We start from the raw sequence: 15,880 nt of genomic DNA, 5'->3' as shown, positions 1-15,880 counted from the left end.
TTGTGTGATTACGTGTCACAATGTATTTAATGTGTGGCCCAAGACAAGTCTTCTTCCAGTGTGGCGCAGAGATGCCAAAAAGTTGGACACCCTTGATTGTTCGCCCCTCCTTACAGATGAGGAATGTAAGCCCAGAGAGGTTTAGAAACTTATCCAAGGCCACACAGCAGGTCTGTATCGAGCAAGGAGACCCCACACTTTCTAGCACCCCAGACTGTCGCCCCTGAATTACTACTAACAGTGATTGCCACTGTCCTTTCTGTGGGCCAGACACTTTTTGTAACAGTTTTCCTGGGATATAATTCACACACCATACAATTCACTCATTTACACTGTAGAATTCAATGGCTTTTAGTCACACACACAGTTGCGCGACCACCGCCACAATCAATTTTAGAACATTTCATCGCCCCCGAAAAGCAGCCCTGACCTTTGTGGCTGTCAATCCCCAGCCCCTCCAACGGCCCCACCACCCACCCCCTGCATTACCCACTGTAACCCCTCTTTAAAAACCCAGAACCGAGGCTCAGAGAGCTTCTGTGACCACACGACATGAGGCAGGTAGGAAGCGGGGCTGGGACTCGGCCGCCCCCGCCCCGCCCACCGGGTCTGCCGGAGGCACACTCAGCATGACCTGCTAAAAACGCACCATCTGCAGACGGTGGAAAATGAAACCAGATGGTGACAAAGCTTACACGTGCGGCTACTTCCGCACCGAGAAGGTGACTCGCAGAGGCGGCAGGGCCGAGCCCCCATGGCCCCAGTGCAGGGGAGAAAGGCTGGGGACTCAGGAGGGAGGAGAAACTGGCAGTCCAGGTTCTAGCTGGGCACAGTGAGCACAGGGCCCTCCCCCCCGCCCCCGAGAGGCAGGGACCCCACCTGCTCACCTCATTCCTGTACCCCAGAACATCTGTGGGACCCACAGGGAACTGGCCTCCACCCCAGGCCTCCATGTTCCCCCCAGGAACTCAGGGGCACAGTCACCAGCAGAGGGGCTGTTCTGCCCCTGGCCCCCAGCCAGGGGTCCTACCAGGTGCTCCCTGCCCACAGGCCCTCAGAGATTGGGGGCCGGGGGAGCATTGGGAGGACTGCGGCAATGACTGGCCAGGCTCCCCGAGGAGCACAGGTTGCCACTGCTGCCCAGGCACGTTCTTAATCGGGAACCCTAGGGTCTGACAGCCACCCCCGGCCCCAGAAGAAACGCTGCAGTAGGACTCGGCCTCTCTGAGTCAAGCTTCTCTGAGTCAGTTGTTCTCTCTGCTGGCCACAGCCCTGCATTTTCTTCCTTATTTACAATATGTACACAGTCTTGAGCCAATGCCGCCTCCTCTGGGGAGTCTTCCCGGATGCCCTAACCAAAACAAATGGGTCCTTCCATGCTGCCTCACACAGGATTTTAATTTGTCAGCTTTTATATCTGGGTTCCCGTTAGCCTAGAGACTTATCCAGGGCAGGGGTCCTGGCTTCCTCAATCCTGGATCCCTCCCACCGCCTCCCCCAGATGTAACACCAGACCCCTCAGAAGAGCAGGTGGGAAGTAAGGTCAAGTGCCCGTTGCTCGGTTTTAGGCATGAATTTAGTGCATAGAATCCTCCCAGTGTCCGTGCCAGGTACTCACTGGTGAGTGACCCTGTAGATGGTAGAAGAATTGGAAGGGGGTGATGGTCACTGCCCCCCATTGCAGTTGAAATGAGGATTGAGCCACCAGGTTAGACACAGTGCTTCTCACCAGAGCCGCTAAAATGCCATGTGGCTGCAAGGCTGGCAAGAGGGCTTTGTTCAGAGCATCTTACAACTGGCAGGGTTGCTCGGCTGTGAGGGCCAAGTTCAGGGCTGGTGTCTTTCCTCTCTGCACCTACAGCCCAGCCCAGTCCCGACATGGAGGAGGCCCCAGGACCAATGGGGAGAGAGGAGTCAACTATGGGTTTACAAGGGCCTTCAAACTCCTGCCGAACTCCTGCCGCATGTCACAAGGGCCAACACCAGAGCTGGAAGGGGCTCTGAGATATACCTAGGAGGCAAGTGAAGCCCAGAGAAGGGAGGCAGCTTGCCCAGGGTCACCCAGCCGTATCTCCCAACCCCCAGCCAGATTCTTTTCAGAGAGCAGGCTGCCGCAGCCCTCCCCTGTCCCCTCTCTCCCATCCTACCCTTCCTTCACGGTCAGACCAAGGCCCACCTACCCGGCGTGTCTTCTCGGATCCCCCACCCCCGGACCCGTCCAGCATGGGCCTCCCTCACTCACTTGCTCACGCTCTTCCCTCTGCCCTACGCTTCAGACCCAGCAAACTTCTACCCATCCCTCAAGGCCCACTTCAAATACCATCTTCTCCGACACCACAGATAATAATCACTCCCATTTACTGAGTACCCACCCCACTGTGTTCTGAAAAACCAACGAGGTAATGAATGGTGAATCTACTTTTGGGGTCCTCGCGGCTTGGCACCCAAGTTCCTCAAGGGCAGAAACTTGACTCTGTGCAAAGCAGGGTAACAACAGTACCTGCCCACACCGCGCACACGACTACAGGGCTTTGCAAACTATAAAGTCCTGTGCTGCTGCGAGCTACCTGCATTCCCTTCAGACCTCCTCCCCACGGCTCAGTTTCCTGGCCTGCACGGAAGTGAAGTTAGTGGGTGAAATGACAGTACGTGTCCCGGGACCATGTGCGAGCTACGCCCGGGCTGTGGGAGGGACGCATTCCTGTTGCTGTTATTATTTGTGTTGCTTTCGTTTTCTTACACCTCCCTGTGGGCCTTGCTCACAGCTCATGCTCAGTACATATTTTCTTTGGAATGAACAACTTTGGCATTTGAGTTGTTGAAGAAAATGAGGTTAAAATCCAGAGGCCACATGAAGACGCAGAGTTCAATCCTATCATCGAAATGCTGCCCTGGAGCCTTCTAGTCCAAAGGTGGCCTGGCTGGGTCACTGTAAATAGCCCCTCACCCTCACACGGTGGGCTTCTGAAAGGGCCAGGAGTCAGCAGCTTGGCCCTGAGAGGCCACTGTGCTGGGCTGGGGCCCCATCAGGAACCTGGAGGGAAAGGCGTCTTGGGATCGAGACAGAGGGACAGGCCTCTAGAGACAGTCAAGGGCACATGCAATGGCCTGGTGGAAACAAGGGCCCAGCCTGACGCTCAGCCCTGTGAGGTCCACTTTTACCCCTTACCAGGGGCAGGGGACCCAGGCGAGCCTCAGTCCCGGAGGGAAGCCCATCCACGCATCGGCCTCTGAGACCTGATTCGACTTCTACAAATAGCACATCGAATCGATTTCCATCTGCCAGGGAGCATCAAACTCAGCTCCTCTTTGGACAAATGAGGAGAGTAAAGCCCAGAGATGGGCTATGACTTGCCCAGGTCACACCACTGATCAGAACATTTACTCAGAGGCCACCAAACGCCAACAACTTCGGCTGAGCGATGCCTGGCCCCAGGCCCACCAAGTAGCCTCCCACCCCGAACAACCAGAGTGCAGCCGGTCGCTGTACGCCACAGCCTGCGGCCACATGATTCTGGTTCAAGGGTGCTGAGATGGGGGTCCTTCGTGACCCCGATCCCTCCATCACCTAACAGTCACTGACCACTTACCAAGGGGCTGCTGAATGAGTTCAACGACAGGGAGGTTTTCAAGTGTAAAGGGTGTGGACAGTTACTCATTAATGGTGATGACCATCCCCTACCGCCTTTGTTCAGGTCCCCAGTGCACACTTACAGAGGCAGTCCAAGCAGTGGGAGACCCAGCCCCATCACCGCACAGCTGATGACTTTGGAAAGAGTTCCCATCACTCAGCCAAGCCACTGGTTTGCACCGGCGCTTTCCCTCCCCACCTGCACGGATGCTGCATCCCTGGGTGATTCCAAACGTCACCTTGGATTTTCAGCCAAAAGCTGTGGCCATGCACAGCGCTAGCCAGAGGCCGACCGAGGACTCCTGCTGCAGCCAAGGCTCACCCGGCACCAGGACAAGGTCCGAGCCTTCTCAGCTGTCCTTACACCCGGGTTTGTCATTCTGCTGCACAGAACTCTTGCATCCCTGGTGATTCCGAAACACACTCAACTTTGAGAACCAACTGCTGCCTAGACCATGCCCCTCAGCAGGGGCCCCATCACTCCAATGGGCAAAAAAAAATCACTTTATATATAAGGCACAGATACACATACAGTTCATAAACATCTATTCAGTATATCTGTGGTGTTAAAATGTTATGGGGCTGGTGATTAGGAAAAATGTCTAAAAAGGCTCTTTGGCCACAGGGGTGGGGGGCGTGATGAAAGAAAGACTGAGAAGCACTGGTCTAGACAAAGGTGGCCATGACATTCAGCGGGAAGACAACCCTGAAGGGTGGGAGCACGGTGAGAAGTGCTCCCAGCCTGCCAGAAAGGAAAGAGCCCCCTTCCCATCCCCTCATGGGACTCATCCCTCTCTTAAAGACGCAGAGAAGGGGCAAGCAGGTCCTTTCCTGGGACACATCAGCTCCTACCTGACCAAGTACACACCACAAAAAGAGTGCCCACTGCCCTGAGGCTGCACACAGGCTCGTGCGGCCTGACGCCCTGAGGAAGAAGCAGGGAAGATTCAGCAGGAATTGAGTGTGAGAAAGAGAGAAGCCACTCATGGCTTTCTGGTTTGCAAGGTGACGCCTGGGAGGAGGGGGCAGATGCTAAGAAAGGGAACTCACAGGGCAGAGCACTGGGAAAGGGCAGGCTGGCTTCAGGGACCAGAGACAGTGGGGCACGTAACGGTAAGAATAAGAGCAGCTAATACTGACAGAGGCTTGACCTCATGCCAGGCAGGCGCCACCAACTGTAAGGTAGGTCACGTGATCGTCACCAGCACCTCAGCCCCAGGAGATCAGGGACCGCGTGTGCCTCGAGCCCTGCTGCAGCCCCAGAGCCTGAGCAGAGCTGGGCATACGGGACACACGAAGGAAGTATGTGCAGAATGAATAAACCCTCACTTTGCACTCAGGAAAGAACCACAGGGACGGTAAGTAACTTATCCAAAGCCTTGTGGCTAGAAGTGGCACAGCCAAGAATCCACCCCAGCAGAGCCCGCCTTCCTCACCCCTGCATGTGTCTGGGCTCACAAACCCCTGCCAGGTAAGCTGCGGTCCCAATGTGGTGGCGGATGGTGAGGGGTTGAACCAGGCAAGGCATCATCCTTGCTGGGCCGATCCCCACCTGGCAGAGCATAGAGCTGGTGCCAGCAGGGCATGCGGGGTTCTCTGCAGAAAGCAGCATGCCCAAGCCACACCACCTGCCCACAGGAGCACCACACACAGGGGAGCTAAGGAGAAAACCAGGTCTGCCGGGCTCAGGGACTGGAGTTAGCCAGCACCTGGGGAGAGGAGCAAAAGCAGGCTTGAGGAAAGGCTTGTCCCTTACCAATCCATCACAGTTGCTGATGGCGACAGCTGCCCCCGGCATGCCTGTGACACTCCCGGTGTAGACACATTCTTGCTGCAAGGGCTGTCGGAAGAGCTCCCGAAAGTCTTCCTGCCACTCTGCAGAGGCCCCGGGCACCACCAGCCTCCGGCTGGGCCGCAGGCGCAAGTGCAGTTCCTCCCCGAAAACAGTGACATTGAAGTACAAGGAGTAGCGCCCTGCCCGGCCAGGCCCAGGAGGTGGGGTGGCTCCTCTGTGATGCAGGGGGCTGCGGGCCACCCGGAGGTGACCTGAGTGTGAGGGTGGTGCAGGTGGCCTGTCCACTGCCGCACTCCCTGCAGAGGCTGCTGCTGGGCCAGACACCACGTGGGAGAGGAAGCGTCCCCGAAAATCTGTGCTGCAGGGCACTGTCACACCATAGTCACGGAGCCTTCCGGAGGGGCACAGCTCTGCTGGAGGTAAACAAACAGTCACTTCAGTACAGGCTGTGCAAAGGGAAGGGAAAGCCAGACGTCCCACTGGGACGGGGAGCCATCTGCAACTCCGAGTGTCGCCCTGAAGGGACCCCTTAGCCCAGTTCACCCATTTCCTATCTCCTTCTTCCTGACCCCCCCGGATGACTGGTATTCAAGCACTTTGTGGACCTAAATTGTTTCCGGGAGTCCTCAGGTGTTTTTTCAACTGAGCAGAAGAAAACAAAGGATGCCAAACAGAGACGTGTCACTGTAGCAACAAGCCTTCCAATCTTGGGCACTGCCGAGCAAGGCACGGAATTTCCCCGCCAGCCCCCAGGGCGCAGAGAGGGTCTGCCCAAACATTCCCGCGGGCTGAAGTCACCAGACCAGCCTGGGGTAGGACCCTCCTGGCCAAGCTCCCTGAGCGCAGCTGGCAAAACAAACACACCTAGAAACCCAGGGGATCCTGGGCACGTGTCAAGGAGAAAGGTGGAGCTGGATAGGGAAGGGAGGGAGTACAAGTTCTATATTTTTCCAAGTTTAGAAAGAAATCTTTTTTAAGCAGCACAGTGGCTGCTGAGATTTCTCCACGGCCCAGTCCCAAGCTGGGTAAGTATAGATCTTCAAAAATAAAAAAAGATGCACAGGGTGACCTGACCACTCAGGCCGAATTAAGTGTGAGGTCATGGCCCCATGCTCCAGGCTGCGTGCCAGCGGCCCCGTCCTCGTCCTCACACAGCTCTTCCTGAGCCCAAGCCAAGCCAGGCAGAAATGACAGTTCCCTGGCTTCCAGGCCTGGTGATTCATGGATACGAGTCTGGGAGGAATTTTCATGTCCACACAGCTCTACTCCTGCCTCCCCAGCCCTTCACAGCGCTGATAAAACCTGGAAAGTGATGTGTGCTGAAAATCCCCCATGTCCAAGGCAGTTGTGGGTGGGAGAGTGCCAACTTTGCTCTCGTTTACCCACTAGTGCAAGGAACCCCAAGACTTCAGCTAGAAGGATCCGTTTAGTACATGAACAGAGCTCACAGATAAGCAACCACCCTGCCTGGAAATGACGGAAGCCACCTCCCCATGCTCAGAGCCACCAGGAGGGCGTCCTACACAGGGAGGTGAAGGTGGAGCGTGTCTGGTCTCGGTGTGGTAGGGTGTCTGCAGAGAGCACGACAATGTTGGAGAGAGGGGTGCCTATTTCTGTACAGGAGGGTTCACTGGGGTGTGGGGTAACCACCTGCCAGTCTGATTCTGTGTGCGTGAGACAGACGCTTGCACACAAGTACATACATGCGCACACATGCATACTAGTTGCAGACAGAAAAGACACTGATAGAGTAAGACAGAGGGGGTAAAACCACAGAGACGGATGTGCATCCCCTAAAAGAGGCTTTGTATTCCCAAATCTTCTGGGGTCTCTCTCCACATCTTGTGCCAGACAGAGAAATAGCGGGACAGCATCGGTGACACAGAGGAAAAAAAGAGAGCTTAGCCGCGTGTGCGCACCGCCTCCCACCCTCACGTTACCCAGCTCCTCTGCGCCGCCTGTCACCCGGACCCGCGTGCACCCCATAACCCACGCGCTGCCGCGCGCCCGACCGCACGCACCTGGGGTTCGGCTGCCCGCGGCGGCGCAGAGCGCGCAGTGCAGGGGCAGCAGGCAGGACAGCAGCGCGCGGAGCCCAGCCATGTGGCCGCGCGGGAACGCCGGTCGGGCAGGCGCCGGAGCCCCGAGCTCCGCGTTGCGAGCGAGGCTAGGGCTCACCAGGGGCTGCCTGAGCGCCCGCCGGCTGGCCTCCGCCGCCGCCTCCTCCCTCCTCGTCGCCTCCCGCCCTCCCGCTCCCTGTCCCCGGAGCGGCGCCGCCGACTGGACAGCTGGCTCCGGGCACCCGAGGCTGCCGGCGGGAGAGCGAAACAGCCGAAGTGCCATCGCCTCCGGTGCAACCATCGGTGGATCGGTTTGCCCGCGCCGTGACGCCCGGGGACTCGCGGGAGCCGGACGATGGGGCGGCGGGGCGAGCCAGGGGTGGGCACACTGGCGGGGCGGGGCGGGGCCGGGCGCGGGTCGGAACTGGGGGCGCAGCGCGCTCGGGGGCGGGGCGCGGTGCTGGAGAGTGCAGCTGCATGCGGCCCCGCCGGATCGGAAGTGCCACGCGGAGCCACAGCTGGGGCTCGGAGCGTTTTGGGCGAGGGTCCCATCAGCTGCCCGGAGTGACAGCCTGTAGCCGCTTTCCCTGGCTCCTCCGCTCCTCTTGTTTTGACCTCAGGATGGCTCTCCAGAGCCACAGGGCAGAAGGGATGACCGACTGCATTTGAGTGGGGAGACTGAGAGCACCCCATAGAGAAGGTCTCCATGATGCCCCACTAACCTTCGGACCCCTAGGATCTCCCTATTTTGCAGACTACAGCTTCCTAGGCCCCAAGCACAGAGTAACTGGCCTGTGTCCCAGTCGAGAAGAATAGGGCAGAGGGACGTGAGGGGAGAGCCCTGACTTTAGAGTCAGACAGCCCAGATTGAAACCCTACTGCTGAGCCTCGACTTCCTTATCTGTGAAGTGGGTGTTAATTATAGCGCACACGGTCGGTGTTCAGTACATAACTGCTCTCCATTTCCACCCCTGGCACCAGCAGCACCCGACGCTGGGCCCTAGGTGGGAAAAACCCACAGTCAGAGATGCCAGTGCGTTGCCAGGACCAGCTCAGTAATCAGGTAAACAGCCCAACTCCTGCTCTGCTCTCTAGCTTAACTCTGTAACCGTGTTCCTGATGATTTGCAAGTGAACTGTATTTCAAGCAATCCAGAGGAGGGAACTGGAGATTTTTTTTTTTTTAAAGAACTGTGGAATAAAGAATCTTTGTGTAAAGTGTATAAAGACCCCTAATCTTTCTGCTTTTGAGTTCAGACATTGTGTCCTGGGGCTTTCTTAAAAGGAGGCCAGCTTGTGGTGGAAAGTTTCTAACCAGACTTCTCTTGGGGATCCCTGAGTCCTCTGAGAAAAGGCCTGGGTTCCTGCCCTCTTCTCCCCATGCGAGGTATCTCAGCTGACGCCCTTGCTGTGAGACAGAATAATAAGAAGCTAGCAAAATTCCTTGGCAAGTGGAATAGAAAAACTGAGACAGAGAGCTGAACACACTGGCCGCGCACTTGACTAGCCAGGTGAGATGGTCAAAACTGACCCGGGCAAAACTGGGAAACAGGGACCCCTCCCCCAGGGTAACCCTCCTCCCTTGGCCTTTCCTCTCCGCAGATAACATCTAGGCCCCAGTTGTATTTCAGCTCCAGGACCAGAAAAGCAGCAAAACCAGGTGGGCGATACCAGAACCAACCAACCAACCAAAGACCCCCTGCCCTGTCACTGACCAATCAGAGGAGACAATGGCCCTGAAAGGGCGCACCTGGAGCATTGGTGGATATTCTGCGGGAACCCTCCCCTGAGACCTGCCCTAAGACTCCCGCCTGCAAGAGAGAGACAAGCCTCAAGACAAAGGACCCAGGGTGTGTGCTCTCCCTCTGGGGAGCAGCCCACGCCATTTCCTTTTCCTTCTTCTTCCCCCACTTCTTTCGTCACAGGCACGCGACTCCCAAACTCTAAGGCAACGGGCAGCTGGCAGCTTGTCCCAGGCTAATCCCCTGAACCTGTGCCCAAAGTCCCCTTTTCTCTGACTTCCCAGTGAGCTAAGGCTGCCCAGCCTAGGCTCTCCTGTTGCTCCTTCTATGCTAAGCCCTTTCTTGTTTCACTGTCCACAGCTTTGAAACCTTGTGTTGTGAAATCTCTCCTACATGAAGTCAAGACCTCACACACTAGGCAGACGCGCTCAGGGCCAGGCCCCTTGTCCTATAGCAGCTGGGCTCGGACTGTGCTCCTGCCTCGTGGGCCCAGAGCTGGAGTCTTCATCCTCACAGCCCCAGCACCATGCCCAGTGACTCCTGAGAGGCAGCGCTTGTGGAACAAACGAAATGACATCGAGATTTTGGGGGGGCAGTGCATTCATGAAGCAGGTTCAGAGAGCTGAAGTGACGTGTCGTCCCAGGTCACACAGCTCATTCGTAGCAAAGCTGGCATCAGAACCCAGAGTCTAGCTCTGACAGGGAGAGAGAGACTAGAGTAGCAGTCAGGAAGCTGTTCTAGGCTGGGCTTTGCCAAGTCCAGGCCACGGGACCGAGGGCTGGCCGTTTCCTGTGGGCTGCAGTATGTCTCTGTCAAAGGGAAAGTCACGAGGGTCACTGGGGTCACAGACGTAAACTCCGGAGTCCCGCGGAAATGCAGAGTGTATTCTGTCCCAAGCAACAGGAGAGCAGTCGGCGAGTCCTTCCTCTGTACGCTCGGGGGATGGTCCCAGGGCCTCACAGACACCAAAATTTTGAATGCTCAAGTCCCTCCTATAAAACGGCATAGTGCGTGCACATGATCTATATTTGCATTCCGGCTACAGCTGGGCACGCCTGCGCATCACTCCATTCACAGGGACTCAGCATAGTGCTCAGCGCGTGGCAAGTTCAGGTTCTGCTCTTGGAACTTTCTGGAATTTTTTTCCAAACATTGTCACCTGAGGGGCCCAAGCCATGCCTCCCCCAACTCACCCCATTGCTGCCTTGGATTTGGTAAGCCAAGAGGGACAGACCACAGCTGGGATCCCAGCACCCTGACTGTGAGCAATGGGGCGGGGCCTTCCCTGGAGTCAGTCTTGGCAAAAGGAGAGCAAAACCTCACTCCGATTCCCTCCCCTCCCCTCCCCTGGGGCTACAATGGCTGCTTTTGTTGGTCAGTATTTTATGTCCAAGTTCTTTTCTACTGAGGAAGCCTTTGTTAGGAAGAGGGGACACAGGAACAGAGCTCAGAGTCTGGGCCAGACGGTGGGGAAAATGGCTAGGTGGCTCTCCCTTCTCTGGAGATGAACAGGGCCAAAGCAAAGAAATCCACAGGCGTCAGCTGGTGACCCTCTTCAACAGGCAAGTTCTGGGTCCCAGTTTCTCGCCTTGGGACTCTGCACAGGGGAGAATGGCTTGGGGGGTTCTCTTCCTGACAGTCCTTATCCAGCACTGACCCAACACTCCTCCGGTCCACGGCCCTGGCAGCACAGGGAGAGATGCTCTTTGCCCTGCACAGAGTCAGCAACCAACTGGAAGACATGGCAGGTGCATGAGAGAGCCTGAAGACCAGGTAAGACAGGGAGAGAAGCATGTTCTGGATGAAGGAGCAGAGTGACCCAGGGCTATGGGATTCGGAAGGAGTGGGGCTCAGGGTAAAAGTCCATGGAGGACCCGGATCTGCTGAGCCCACAGCAGAAGGGGAGAGGAGGAAGCGCTGCTGCCAGAGCACAGGCCTGGAGGTGGCAACAGTCCGCCTTGAGTGAGCGCCCCCCTGAGGAGGAAGGCAGTCCTGGAGGACAGCCCATTCTCCTTTGGGCGCAGGCAAAAACCCAGAGAGCTGGAGCTAGAGGTGCTCAGAGACAGTTTCCAATCCAATGTTCACCCCATTATACACGTTAGGTAAACTGAGGCCTAGAGAGGGAAAGGGACTTGCCCCTGTCACACAACTAGTTTAGAGTAGGGCCAGACGCCCTGGCTTCCAAACCAAGGCCCCTGCCCTCTGGCCTGCAGAAGCGCAGCCTCTCCCCCACACACCAGCTCTCTCCCTCTCTTGCTCCGCCTTCCAAGGTGAAGAGGAGATGGCTGGAGGTTGAGACAGCAAAGTCTCCCCACCTGAGGGGGAGGCACAGACACCACAGAGACCCCCCCAAGGAAGTAAGAGTCAGCCTAAGACAGGTCTCCACAGCAAGAGACCAGGAAACCTGAGGGACACAGTGGCAGGCAGTGTTGTCGCAGCTCAGGGGGCCCAGCAGGTGGCTGTCATTTGTTGAGCACCAGCTGCTCTGCTATGTACTTCATGTGTTTCCCTGAAATACACACAGAGGGTCCCTTTCGTATAACCTCTGGCATGAACAGTGGCCAGCTGGGCCCTGACGACCTCAGGAGAGGAGAAAGGGAACTCCGCCCCAACTCAGGGGCAGCCACCACCGTCCATCCACCCAGTTAGGAAGCCAGGCAGCCAGAGCCACCCTGGTCACCTCTCTCACGAGCCACATCAATCACCTCTAAGCCCTGTGGTGTCTGCTCCAAAGGACCCACACCCCCACCCAAATATAGCTACTTCCTTCCGTCTCAAATGCACTCCCCGCTGCACCCAGGCCACTGGTGCTCCTTCTTTGGTCACGGCCATACACTGTCCTACAGATCTCCACCCTCTTCTCAGCCTCTGAAGTCTCCTCTCCAAACACACCCAGAGGAGGCTACCTGAAACACACCTGCAAAGCTTCTGTTGCTCTTGGGATAAAGACCAGACACCCTAATTCAGCCTGTGAGGCTCCGTACGGGGTAGTTCTGCCAACCCTTCTGCCTCTACATTCCTCTAGCCAGCTCCCGGAATGCCTGCTCACCTTGCCTCAGGGCTTTTGCACAGGCTGTTCCCTCCACTCTGAAAGCTCTATTCCCCCTCTTCCCACAGTCCACCCCTGCTCATTTTGGGGACATCCTTCCAGTCACCACTTCCTGAAGCCTGTCCTGTCCCACCAACTAGGTCAAACCCCCCGTTGTTGCACCGTCTCCGTCTCCTTCGCAGCACTGCTCACTGTTGAGTTTCACCTGATTCCCTGTGACGCACAGGTCAGTATCTGCCTCCCCCACTAGACTCTGGGGCCCACAGGGAGCCGGGGCCTTTGGACTTTTCTCCTCATTGTATCCCCTGTCCTGTGTTTGGCACCTAGTGGGCCCTCAATCAATATTAGCTTAATTAATAATCAAAGGAAAGGGAGTTGGAGGAGGAACAGCTCACGGGAAAGCCGGCGGGTTGTTTCCCAGAATCATCACTCCAGGGGAAAACTTGCGACGCCTGCGTTCTGGTGCCGCCGTCAACACGAAGGCCAGCAGGCCGTGGGGGCGGGCAGGGATGGGGAGAAGAGGTGCTTTTGTGTCCCCCGAGCCTCGACATGATACTGAAAAAAGCAAAATCAGTCACCATCGCTGCCACTCATCGGCCAGACACTTTATATAGTTACCTCAGTTCTCACAGAAACCTCGCAACCCAGTCTCCTTCCCCCCTCTCCCAGGCTCTGTGAGGGCAAGCAACTAGCCCCGGTACTCACAGCCGGGTACCATCAGAGCCACGCTGACCCCACATCAGAGGCTAACCCACAAGCTTCTGGGGGCGCGTGGTGCCCGCGGGAGACCCTTCCGCCCTTTCACCTTGGAAGTCACCTACTTCGTTGTGTCTTCCTTTTTATTTTTAAAAAGCTTTTTGTTCCAAAAACTGTAACACGTACAGAAAAGTACTTGTCTTACAAAGGGGTAAACTGAGGCCCAGAGAGCAGAGGTGACCCCCCCAAGGCCATACAGTGAGATTGTTCAGGGGCAGGAGCTCACCCCAAGACTGCTGGTTCCTGGTGCACTGGTCCTAGAGCGCCATCAGTCGCAGTCCCTCCTGTGCAAGGACCACAGGCCTCTGGGCCATTCAGCATTGGTCCCCACCTCAGCCCGATGAGGAAGAAAGGTTTGCATCTCTTCCCGCTGCTCCCTGAGAGCCACAGTCCTGCGAAGAAGCTGTAGGCCAGCAGTTCTCGAATCAGCGTCCACCAGACCAGCAGAACCAGCATCACTTGGGTGTCCGTTCAATTTGCAAATTCTCAGGCCCCAGGCCTCCACAGTCAGAGATTCAGGGGCTGGGACCCCACAATCTGTGTTTTAAACCCTCCAAGGGATTCTGATGTATCTTCAAATGGAAGAATCACTGTTCTGAGCAAAGCCTTGAAAATAGGGGCCAAATTAGGACTGAGAACAGATTCATTGAGGACTGGTGACCCGCTCCAAAATAAAGGCTGCCATGCTCACCTCCCACCCGGTCTTCCAAGCCTGGGCTGAAGCTGCATTTGAACTGTTGAGTCTGGGCCGAGCTCCAGGAGCATCGAAAGGAACCAGAGACCATGCCTTGCGGTCCTTCTCCACGTCACCCTTCTCCTCCCCCGCCCCCAGCACTCCCTCTGCACATTTTTGGCAAGCGCCTGATGGCCGTATCTAGGAGACCCACACGGGGTAAGTTAACCACAGTGACTCGCCATGCATTACGGAACAGCTGATACCCCTGAGACCGGCTGAATCGTGAGATCAGTAAGAAACAATGCTGTTTGTGCCCTGCGCGTGGGCGTGGTGCGTTTCTGGTGACCGCATGTTAAAGGGCTTGGAGAGAGGAGGTCTCCTGGTCCTTGGAAGGAGGGATGCCAGAAAGGCCAGCTGTCCTCGGGAACTCTGTTTCTGCCATTTCCTCTTCTGAAACTGTATGATTGCAACATCAGCATCCTTCTAACCAAAGTCCAGTGCAGCCCCTGACGTTGGCCCTTTGGGGTTCAAGAGAGGTGGGCAGAAAGCAGAGGCGGCTCCCATTTCCCGGAGCCCCTTGGGTGTGTGAAGGACTCAGAGAGATTTGTCAGGGACCCACCACTCACAAGCCTTCCTTCTGATCCTGGTGTCCTCATAGGTGCTGTGGGTTCACCCTGAGCAATGAGGGGCCTGGCCTCCGTTCTTTTCCCTCCTCTAGATCAGTAGAGTTACATGTAATAAAAAACAAATGAATAAACACAGCTTAATTTATTAACCCACATCATATGGAATACTGAAGCAGGCCTGTTCCGGCCTGGTTACTTTGACAGCCCAACAGAATCACCCAGCACCCCAGTTCCTTTCTGTTTCCACGCTGCCATGTGGTCAGTCTGGTCCTCAGACACATCCCCTCTTAGTCACAGAGTGGCTGCGTTAACTCCAGGCAACGTATGTTCACCAGATGCAGCAGTGACCAGAGGCAGGGGGAGAGGGAGTTCTTTCTCGTCCTCTTGTTTTGAAAATCTTATGCCAATTTTCAAACATACACAACAGGAGACAGAATAGTATGAAGACCCCTACTTACGCAACCAGCTTCAATCATCGTCAGCACACGGCCAGTCTTCTTCCCTTTTCCCGCTCCCCCCCCCACAGCCTGTGTTATTTTAAAGCAAATCTCAGATATCATTTCTCATGTAGTAGATAATAGATAAAGACTGTCTTCTGTAAAACAAAACCATGTCAACAACAAAACCTGTAATTCTTTGTCAGAGCTAACAAAATTAACCATGGTCCCTAAAATTATATTTAATCGTTGCTCAAATTTCCCTGTCAAACAAACAAAAATGCTTGTTTCATGTAGCTTTTTTTTTTAATTCTCACCAGAAGATATTTTTTTAATTGATTTTAGAGAGAGAGAAACATCAATCGGTTGCTTCCCACACACGCCCTAACTGGGGCTTGAACCCGCAGCCTAGATATGTGGCCTGACCAGAAATCAAATCCACAACCTTTTGGTGTATGGGACGACGCCCCACCCAACTGAGCCACCCAGCCAGGGCTGTTTAGTTTTGTTTTCAAGACTCAGTTTGTTCAAATCAGAGTCCAAACAAAATCCACACACTGCATTTGGCTGGTGTGTCTCAGAAGAATCTTCATCTAAAGCACAGGCGAGCAAACTACACCCAAGGCCAAGTCCAGCCCACAGCCTGCTTTGTCAACGCACCCAGCCCCTCCCGTTTACGTGATCTTTGGTCCACTTTGGGCTACACAGGCAGAGTGGAGTCGCTTCTACATACAGAGCCAGTAGGGCCACAAAGACTAAAATCTTTATTTTTTGGTTTGTACAGAAAAGGTTTGCTGACCCCTAATACAAACGATTTTCCCTTTTTTTCCTCCTCTCCATTTTCTTGGTTGAGAAACCAGGACATTTGTCCTATAGAATTCTGCATTTTCTTGTGCCTCCTTTGAAGAACAAAGTGGAGGTTTTCCGAGGCCCTGCCTGCGCAACAGTTTGCCTTCAAGGGCCGGTGCCCAGAACTGCCCTCGGCCTCTCCTTCGCCCGTCCGGACAAGGGCAGAGGCCCTCCCCGGAAGCACGCGGCCACTCAGGAGAAGGTGAACCAAATCTGGTTTCTGTCCCAAAGAGGGAGGGGAGTGAATGGTTACTAGGGG

General features: G+C 55.6%; 1 protein-coding gene and 1 long non-coding RNA gene across 8 annotated transcripts in view; one reads left to right on the top strand and one right to left on the bottom strand.

Moving 5' to 3' along the window:
* ADAMTS14 (ADAM metallopeptidase with thrombospondin type 1 motif 14) overlaps nucleotides 1-7,803 on the bottom strand; it is an 87,688-nt gene extending 79,885 nt beyond the window's left edge. For 5 of the 7 annotated variants that reach the window (XR_008426689.1, XM_053922792.1, XM_053922794.1 and 2 more), the window contains exons 1-2: nucleotides 7,448-7,803; nucleotides 5,388-5,839 (exon numbers count right to left, since the gene is read on the bottom strand). Coding sequence is in view for 6 of the 7 variants with exons in the window: in XM_053922792.1 (XP_053778767.1) it covers nucleotides 5,388-5,839; nucleotides 7,448-7,787 (792 nt within the window). In the remaining variant the exon portion in view is untranslated. The remainder of the gene's footprint in view (nucleotides 1-5,387; nucleotides 5,840-7,447) is intronic. The other 2 variants (XM_053922793.1, XM_053922796.1) reach the window with 1 other exon arrangement.
* A 263-nt stretch (nucleotides 7,804-8,066) lies between these two features.
* On the top strand, nucleotides 8,067-14,507 carry LOC123479790 (uncharacterized). Its single transcript, XR_006655536.2, has 5 exons — nucleotides 8,067-8,549; nucleotides 8,873-8,996; nucleotides 9,088-11,001; nucleotides 12,346-12,503; nucleotides 12,947-14,507. It is a non-coding gene; the product is annotated as an uncharacterized lncRNA (long non-coding RNA).
* Nucleotides 14,508-15,880: the final 1,373 nt, after the last annotated feature.

The sequence above is a fragment of the Desmodus rotundus genome, chromosome 4 (genome assembly GCF_022682495.2).
Source record: "Desmodus rotundus isolate HL8 chromosome 4, HLdesRot8A.1, whole genome shotgun sequence".
Classification (NCBI taxonomy): domain Eukaryota; kingdom Metazoa; phylum Chordata; class Mammalia; order Chiroptera; family Phyllostomidae; genus Desmodus; species Desmodus rotundus.
The sequence above is the reverse complement of the archived record's forward strand: the minus strand, read 5'-3'. Positions and strand labels throughout refer to the sequence as shown.